The 10,000-nt window shown below is 35.2% G+C and overlaps 1 protein-coding gene across 11 annotated transcripts in view; it reads left to right on the top strand.

Moving 5' to 3' along the window:
* Nucleotides 1–10,000, top strand: part of LOC127066243 (acetylcholine receptor subunit alpha-type acr-16) — a 262,034-nt gene that overhangs the window by 159,811 nt on the left and 92,223 nt on the right. For all 11 annotated transcript variants that reach the window (XM_050999730.1, XM_050999731.1, XM_050999735.1 and 8 more), the window contains one exon: nucleotides 7,884–7,959. In XM_050999730.1, coding sequence (XP_050855687.1) covers nucleotides 7,884–7,959 — 76 coding nt within the window. The remainder of the gene's footprint in view (nucleotides 1–7,883; nucleotides 7,960–10,000) is intronic.

Raw genomic sequence — 10,000 nt, forward strand, 5'->3', positions numbered from 1 at the left:
ATAATATTGTTATATGATTCATTATAAAAATGTTTCTTCTCGAAAGGGAAATGAATATTTTTTTAATAAAGATAGGATAACAAATATTCGTTGCTTCATTCTTTTGTTTTCTTCCCTCTCTTTTAATTTTTTATTTTCTAGTTCTCACAGAAAGCGATAATACGAATCAATTCAGAAATCACGTTTAATAATCGAACGATAGTAGTCCTAATTCTGTGAGGCTCAACGAAATCTACGTTGATCGAATTAATTTACACACATTAATGATCCAGCTAGATGATTATGTCGAACGTAAACGTGCGGTTGCATACAGATCGAGATATACGTACCTACTACTGCCACTAATAAGTATTATTTAATCATGTTAATAAAATTGACATGTGTAGACTCAATACGCTACAATATCTGTTTATGCGGCGATATTTATACTTATATACGTACGTACGTATATACATATACATATATATATATATATATATATATATATATATATATATATATTATATATCAAATTGAAATGCACGAAAGCGATTATTATTTTATTAACCAATTCTCATAAGCATCACGAGATAATAATCTTTTCGTTATTACGCAATGTCACTCTATGTGTATCATCGCGTTCACGTCCATCTAACAGATTTCTAACGATTTTGAAATCTAATTGAAATTGAAAAAAATTGACGTTGCCTCAAAATCTTTAGATATAATAAATAAATACATGAACGAACGAACGAACGAATAAATAAATAAATATACACAGAACGATAATAGAGAAGGATATCTCTTGAATAATAATAAAAATAAAATGAAACGATGAAAATAGAGATCTATCTATCTATACATCTATATATATATATATATATGCATATGTATATGTAAATACGTAAACTAGAATCCTATCGAGGAAAAGCAACAAAACTTCGTACACGAAAGGCGTCAAGAGTGGAATCTTTTGACGGAGGAGGAGCGAAAAGGGGTAAAAAGATATCGAGCAGGGGTGCAAAGGGTCCGATTCAAATCGCTTGGAAGGCGATCGAGGCACGACTAGACGTTGAGAAATAAGCATGCTACCCAATACCTGTCTCTCTCACCTGTTGCACTCGTGGTTACTCGCTCGTTGAAACGCGAGCGACGATGCGTCTCAAGACGCGTTCTTTCTTTTTCTTCTACTTATTTTTTGTGTTTTCTTTCTTTTTTCTCTTGCCTTTTTTTCTTCTTCTTCTTCTTTGCCTTTCTCACTGTCTCTCTCCTTCTTGCTAGCACATCGTTTCGATCGATTGTTCTTTTTCTTTTTTTCTTTTGTCTAATTTTTCTCGCGGTAAATACTTCACGATCCCTTTCAATACTTTTTCATTTTCTTCTTCTCCCTTCTGATAGTATTTTATCCGATTTTTAAATCGGCTCTCATCGATTCGAAATTTCTCAACACCCAACTCGCGCTCGCCTTTTCTTATCGCTAAATTCTACCACCTCACCGTCTGACCACCTTAACATTTTTCAAGCCGAAAACAAGAATCGTGATAAGACGTATATAACGTATTCGATCGGAAAAGATCTGCTTGAAAAAGTTATTTAATTCTTTTCTTTTCTATTTCTCTTTCTTTTTCTATTTTTCCATGCTCCTAAATCCCCTCGTCGATAACTCCTCCATTAACAAGATGAATACGAGCGATCGAGCGATGAGATCGTTGGATTTTATATATGGAATAAAAACGTTTTACTGGATTCTCCAATTTTTTTTTTTTTTCTTTTTGTTTCTAAGACTTTCTAAGACTTCTCATTCCTCTTACGTATGATGACGTAGTAAATGTTTTTGACGATAAAGGTTTTACGATAAGTTCGTTAATTGAAGAAAAAAAAAACGAGAGACGACAAAATTGTGTCAATGAATAAAAAGTATGACGTATAATAATGTAATTAAAAAAAAAAAATGTTATGTAAATGATGTATGAAATTTGACGAAGCCGCCATTGTGCGCGATATGGATGCATAATTTATTCGGATGCGCTCTTACTTGCGTGCCCCATGGCGCATTTTGGCATGACGCGAAATACGAATATAAGAGAAAAAGATTTTCTTTGTGTTACCGTGCGCGGGTTAACAGGGCACTCATGTAAGAACACAACTACCGAAAAATTTTATTGGCTTATCACGATTATTCGAACGACGTTTCGAAGTTTTCTCGAATGGGAAAATCCTCGAAATGATTTTGATCGTTCGAGAAGAGTGTCTCGCTTCCGGTACGATCGATTAGTCTCGAAATGGCAATACAAAATAAAAGATATACACGGAAAAATATTGATACATCGACGAGTCTTCCGCACAAATAATAAAAAAAAAAAAAGAATTGTAAGAACACCTGCACACATATATACATATATATATATAATATTAATTATATCAAAAGAAAATGTTCAATGACCATATCTCGAGACAAGGATACGTAACGAAAGAGAGAAATGCTCGTATCACCTCACAAACGAAAAAAAAAGCACGTTTAAGTACGATCGAAATTAACAAACTGAAAAAAAAAGAAAGATGTAAAAAGAAGTGAGAAGTAATAGTCGCGAAAATTCAATAGCGATTAACAAGTTTGTTAAGAGAGCACAGTCGATCATCACTTCCTCTCCTTCCTCTTTATATTTATTATGAAATTCCCAATCAAGTGTATATATTTTTTTACATATATTCATAATGTATATATTTCGGACAAGAAACGTGTTTACTTTGATCGCTCTTCATCGTTATCCACGTCAACTACGCACGGACGATGGATCTGCTCGTTTATCTTCCTTGATCACTGTTCCTTCTTCTTCTACCGTTGTAACATATTTTTCATTCTCTCTTTTACCACTGTAATTTTCTTGGCTACGCTGATCGATCGATATCATTTGTCAAAAATTACTTCACCTATCTTCGATATATATATATATATATATATATATATATATATATATGTATATACCATCTCATGCAAACCAGTTCGAAAGAAAAATCGGTTCTTAAGAAGAAAAGAGTAAGAAAATACTTTACTCGTTTCATTTGTTGTTTTTTCTATTTCTCCTACAATTTTTTCTTCTTTTTTTTCATAATATACATAAACAATTTATCCGGACGATGATAAAAAAAGATCCGATCTATCCGAGCCACGATTAATATCTGTCTGCCGGTGGGAAAAAAAAGAGAAACGTAGAATTTAATTTTTTAAATAATCCTGGACGACGCTGTAAGAAAGTAAAACGAAAAAAAAAAAAAAAAAAAGTTAAAAAAGAAGAAGAGGAGAAGAAGAAGAAAAAAAAAGCAAAGAGGAAAGAAAACGGTGGACGATAAAAAAAAAAAAAAAAATAAAATAAAATAAAATAAAATAAATCGCAGAGGAGGAATTTAAAAAATCGTCGTAACTTTTCGCGCTACCCTGCACCGTGTCCGCCCTCTGGTGAACCCTTTCCCTTTTTCATCCCCATCTATAGTTCGCTCGTAGAGTCCAGTACCAAGGGTAGAGATTTACGAGCGAAACGATCTTTCGTGATTCGATGATCCCAGAGAAACGTGTTCGCTCGTGTCAACGATGGACGATCTCGAGCGCACTTTCGAATCTCGTTTACCTCGTAAATTCGTATCGAGAGACGGTCAAACGTTTTTTTCGTCTCTCTCTCTATCTTTTTGTCATTTTTTTTTTTGTTTTTCTAAACGCAGGGTGCTTCTCTTCGTGCTCTCTCACTTTTTTTTTTACCCCCACCCTTCGCGTCTCTATTTCGTTCACACTCAAGAGAACGCAGTCCGAGCGCATTTTATCAACGAACGTATACTGCATATAACGTTTTCCACTATTCTGTCTCTGTCTGTCTGTCTGTCTCTATCTATCTATCTATCTATCTATCTATCTATCTATCTATCTATCTATCTATCTATTTCTCTTGCTATCTACTGTCTCTTTTCCTGTCTCATTCGATCCTTCGAGATTCCATGTTTATATATATATATATATTATAGCGAATTTTCTATACTCTGTTTCTCTAACACCATCCGTTATTATATTATATATGTATATGTGTCTATCTATTCTGAATGTCAATATGTTTCCATGTTGTTCAATTGGAAAGTTTTCGTGCAAAAAGTAAAGGAAAAAAGTAAAGGAAGAAAAATAAAGTAAAATGAAAAGTAGAAATAATCGTAGGAAGAATGAAGGACTGAAAATTGTAGGAGGAAAAAGAAAAATGAAAAAACAAAAAAAAAGAAAAGAAAAGAAAAGAAACGATAAAAAACGTAACGAAGTAAAATTAAATAATAGAATAAAGTAAAAAGAAGCGAAGGACACAAGTCATGGGAAAAAAAAAAAGAAAAAAGGAAAAACAGGAACAAAAAACAAAAGCGAAGAGTGAAAATGAATTTGATCAATCATGTCGAATTTGTTTTAACGAAAATGATTACATTAATGTATATCGTCTGTGTAATTAAATGTACAGCCCGTGAAGCGCGTGTGTGTGTGTGTCGCATGTCCCCGTATAATTGATTAATTATTATTATTGTTAATCGGTGTACATCGGTGTACGTTATATGATCGTTTCCCTAAAATACGTGTCCTCTTGAGGGTGTAGAGATGCATGTGGTTAACGATATACGATATATATATATATATATATATATATATGTATATGTATATGTACATATATGTAGAGCTACTGTTAGGTAGCACGTAGGAATCTATATATACCTATTCTGTTCTCTGTGTTTTCACCTCCTTCGTGTCCTCTTTCAGGCTCTGATTTTCTACCTCTTTGTCGGTATCTATCTTCACCCTTGCATTGCGATTTAAAGGGACACACCTATTAGTCGTTCCTCTCTGTACATATGTACATGTAGGCACTGTATACTCCGACACAGTGTTACGTTTGCGAGCGAGTATGTACTATACGTGAGAGCAGCTGTGCATATTTGTTATTCGCACGAAGTTCACTAGTCCGTATATTTCAATGTTCCATGTATACGCATACATGCGCGCAGACGTACACGTACTTACATGGTATACATTAGATACAAACCCATCTACCTTCTATCTCTGTCGTTCTGTACATTATCGTTTACCGTTTCCAGCTCTCAGAAACGATCCAAGATACTCGCCAAACTACTCACGAATTCCTTTGAAAGATTTCCTATGTAAAGGTATAGGATAGGGACCTTCCCCCTCCCGGTATATTTTGAGAATTTATTTCGTCGATGAACGAACAGGAAATTTTGGAAAAGATCGAGCTTATCTATTTGCGACGAGACTCGTCTCGTTGCGTTTAACACTCGTCTTTTCTTTTTTTTTCTCTTGTTTTTTTTTGCCAAACATATATTATATAAATACATACCTATACCAGTGTGTAAAAGTTAAGAAACACAGTAATCGTTCGTTCATTTTTTATATATTTTTTATCTTCGTAAAAACATAGGTTGAAATTAAAAATATCATAACGTGATAATATTTCGTACATCGTGTTGTCTCGTTACGCTATTTTTCATTTCAATCTATATATTTCGGAAGATAAACGATATTATATAAAAGTGGGCGATTACTTTGCTTTTTAACATTGATTAGTAAGCGTATAATATATCGTGTGTGTTTGTAGAAAAGAGAGAAGATGATTTTAATCGAATTACTTACGTGCATCGATCGAAAAGAAAATGGCTCGTCGGATTTGTTGTTCAAACGTTACACCTTATTTATATTTTATATATATGTCTCTCTCGCTTTTTTTTTTCTTATATATATTTTTTTTATCTCGATCATTCACAAAGTCTCGATCGATCGATTGAAAATCACAGGTACGCTTTCACAAAAGGAAAGTTTCACGTTATTCGAGTTCACGTCGTGTTTCTACGCAAGATCCTATGTGTTTTGCTCGTTATCGGTTTAATTTAGGTGTAAAACAACGATAGACGATAACTCACGATTAGGTTTTTGTTTCAATCGTGATCCATCGAGCACGAAACGTTTACGATAAAATACGATTCGTTTTATATTACCTTCTCGAGGAAGGATTTCGCACGAAATCGATGATCTCGCTATCGATATCTACCTAAGTATTTATACGTTTAATTATCCACGATGGAAATCCATTTCGATTAATATTTTCGCTTAATTACTCGTCCACTCGTTTCGACATTGTTAAAAATAACACGAAGAAAACAAGATTTACATGATTAACCATAATATATCTATCTCTTTTAGTCGATCAACACAAAAACATCGGCTTTTTATTAATAAGCCACGTTCCTTCATTTAATCTCGTACGGTCCGATGAAAATTGTCGTACATCGAAATTGAGAGTCGAGTAATCGAATGAATGTTTCATGAGCCGATACGGATACGACCTACCGAATTGAATAATTTATACTTGAAAACATTTCGAATAATTCGTTGGGCACACACGGTTAAGGACAATTTCGCTAGGTCGTAACATTCGCTAGGGGTCGACGAAATGCGCGAATACCGTGCAACATCGTTGAAAAGAGGGATATATCATGGATGGATAGGAGAAGTAAGGGGATGGGGGTGAGAGTTGGTTGGACTCGTCAGAACGTACATACGTACAAGCACATTCCATTTGGCGGCCGATCAAAGAGCAACAGATACTACTAAAATCCAAAACGAAACGATCTTTTCAACGATGCTGAAAAAAAGAAATAAAAAAGTACAGAGAGAGAGAGAGAGAGAGAAAGGGAGAAGGAGGAAAAGAGAGATTTCCTGTTCTCCAATTCGATTCAGTCACTCGTATCACCTTTCTTTTAAGCTTTGATGCCGTTTAATTTTACAATCTCGTTGCTCTCGATCGTGTCACACGTGAAAATTTCATTACGATAGGTCGTTCGATGTTAAAAGAAAGTAACTGTGATAAATGTTCGAAGAAAACGAATAAGAAAAGAAAGAAATAATCTTCTCAATATTATTCTTTATGTTATTCCTTCTAACGACGATTAACAAAGGAAAATAGAATAGGAAAGAAAAGAAAAGACATTTCAATTCCGACGATTGTGTCACGTTTGAATTTCACCGACGAGCCCGATAACTTCGCGAGCGTTAAATTGCTCTTTCACGACATCTTCACCTTGTACATAAATATATACGTACATACATACGTTGATACATAGAAACATACATACGTACATACATACGTACAAACTGCACGAACTTTTCTCCTCTTAGTTTCGCATGTTAAATCGAGTAACGTTAGGCGAATAACATCGACAAAAGACCAACAGAAGATCTTACTTTTATTTCTATTTTACGACCAAACGAAAACCACTTTAGTGGAAAGGAAGGGAATTTAAGTGGCGATCGAATTAAAAATCAATAGACCGAGAACGTCGTCGTAAAAATGTTTGGCGTGGAACAACTTGCCGCCATTAATTCTTTATTTCGTGATTCGATTCTGCTAGCCAGCTAGCCAGCTAGCTAGACAAAAAAAAAAGGAAACAAGAAAAACAAAAGGAAAGAGAAAAACGAACGGAACGATTTTCCGTTTGGTCATCGACTGATACAACACCTTCGATTTGTACAGGTTTCGTTATCGTGTATGAAAGAAGGAAAGAAAAATGAAAAGAAAGAAAATGATACGCAAGAAGAATAATCTTGTCTCTGTTTTATTTTTGAAACTGCATGTCTCCTATCGAAAGTATGCATGTATGTAATATTTGTTAAACAATATGCTTTATATTTATATAACGATGCATATATATATATATATATATATATATATATATATATATATATATGATGCATCGTTTACGCATGAGCGCACGTTTTTCTAACGTTTTAGAAATTTCCTATAATTAAACTAAAACGGTACGCCAATATTAGGTATTACACGCTCGTTTTAATCAAACTTTGACCTTGATAGCTCGATCTGGTCCTCGAGTCAGAGAAGGGAGGTGACTTGTCCGATTTCATCATGAACGGGGAATGGTACCTCATCGGTGAGTTCTGTGTGGAGTAAAGTTTGGCGGGAGCCAAAATCGCTACTCGAATAATTTCCGATAATTTCCGATCGGTTTCTAATTACGAAAGCGTCGAATCGGATGGGGAATAAGTGATGCGAGAAAATCGACGAACATACGTATATATTTATTCCTTTACGATAATAACAATAAACCTCGATTTATTCGTTGTGAAAAAGAACAAACTTATGATCTTTGTAATCATTTTCTCTGTCTCCAGGTGTTATCTTTCTTTTTGAATCCTTTATTTATTTTCTTTTCTTCGTCCTCTTATTATCATTTACGAAATACGAGATCGTTTCTGTCGAATAAAAATTCTTTCTCTCTCCCCCTCCTCTCTCTTTCTCTCTCTCTGTCTCTCTCTTTTGTTCTCTCGCTCGTTCGCACGGACAATAATTCGTTAACACGAGTGACATCGATCATGAAGAGAGGAATGGCAGGATGAGGTGAGCTTATTAACGCTGAGGTCAACGTAGCGTCGATATTGGCACAAGAATCGATTGAGAGTGGCCGGAGGAGACGAGAGGAAGAGAGATGGGTATAGGGATAGTGATAGGGATGGGATGGGATGGGATGGGATTGGGAGGGTGAGGGGGAGGAGCAGGGGAAAGGGGGAGGAAGGGATGAACGGTGATGATGGCTTTCTGACGGAAAGCATATATATCGCGCGGAAAGCCCTCTTTTCCCTTTGTACGTCGAGATCAAAGCCCCTTGTCTCGTCTCTTCTATCCATACCGCCATTCCTCTTCTCTTCCTTTATCTATCTGGCATTCGTACGATGCTAATGCACGGTTAATCCAAATGGTAATTTGCAAATCTGTTTGTTCGTTATTACGTCGAGCGCGAACGAGAAGATTGCTCGATGATTTTAGCCAGGAATCCATATATAGTCCATATATGATCGATATATATATATATATAGTCTAAAAGGGTCAAATTTTCATGAATGTTATAATTACAAATATATATATATGTATATATATGAACGTAGATATAGTTACCGTTTATAATCGTTTCACGTAATAATAATACAGCTAATTTTTATTTTACACGATCGACGATACAACGGATAAATAACGATTTATTTGGTAGTGCGTGCACCTACCGTTACGTACCATACGAACAAGTTTAAAGATTATACTTTGACGCGTACACATTGGCATAGAGACGGCTTTTCGATCTGTCACCGGCAGAATATATCGCAGTCCACTATTCGAACTCTGTGTCAACGGCTGGACATCCTTGACCGAAGTCGAGTCGGCTTACATCGACGTCCTTGACGTTTTAATTAAAATCGAAGTCAAATTCGCGAGGAAGGCGATATCATCGATCCGATTTCGATTCTCGGATCGAACGATCGTTTTCTTTTTTCTTTTCTTTTTTTTTCATTTTTTTCTTTCTTCCGTATTATTATTATTTTCTTTTTTTTTTTGAACATTCTCCATTCGGTCGTAAAAATTTTGATCGAGAAAATTGATCGAGAAACTGTTTTAATAATATCTAAAGAAAAATAATCGCGAGTATAGTAAAATCGAAGTCGCGATCACAATGGCCACTCTACTTGTATGCTTACAAAAGAATTTTCTCTTTTTTCTTTTTTTATTGAAACCACATAAAGATCGTTGCTTTCGATCGAATAGAAACCAAAGGAATTTATGAAACCTTCTTGATGCTCGAAGTACCTATGTATGGTCATACCTTTACGAGTATATTTTCTTTCTCTATAGTCTACGTACGCGCGTAACAACGTTCATGCATCGACGAATTTCGTTTACCATCTTTTCTTCTCTATCCCTCCTTATTCCTCCCTCCCTCTCTCTCTCTCTCTCTCTCTCTCTCTCTCTCTCTCGTGTTCACTTTTCATCCCTCGCTGTTATATATTTCCCTATGGTTGTGTCGATAATAACGACGAAATCGTGACTATCTTTCCCTACGTTTACAACCGGGAGAGTGAATGGGAAAAGAAAATGGGGATGGAGTATTGGGAGGGGGGTGGATGGAAAAAAAGAAGAAAAAAAAA

Source organism: Vespula vulgaris, chromosome 9, assembly GCF_905475345.1.
Source record: "Vespula vulgaris chromosome 9, iyVesVulg1.1, whole genome shotgun sequence".
NCBI lineage: Eukaryota > Metazoa > Arthropoda > Insecta > Hymenoptera > Vespidae > Vespula > Vespula vulgaris.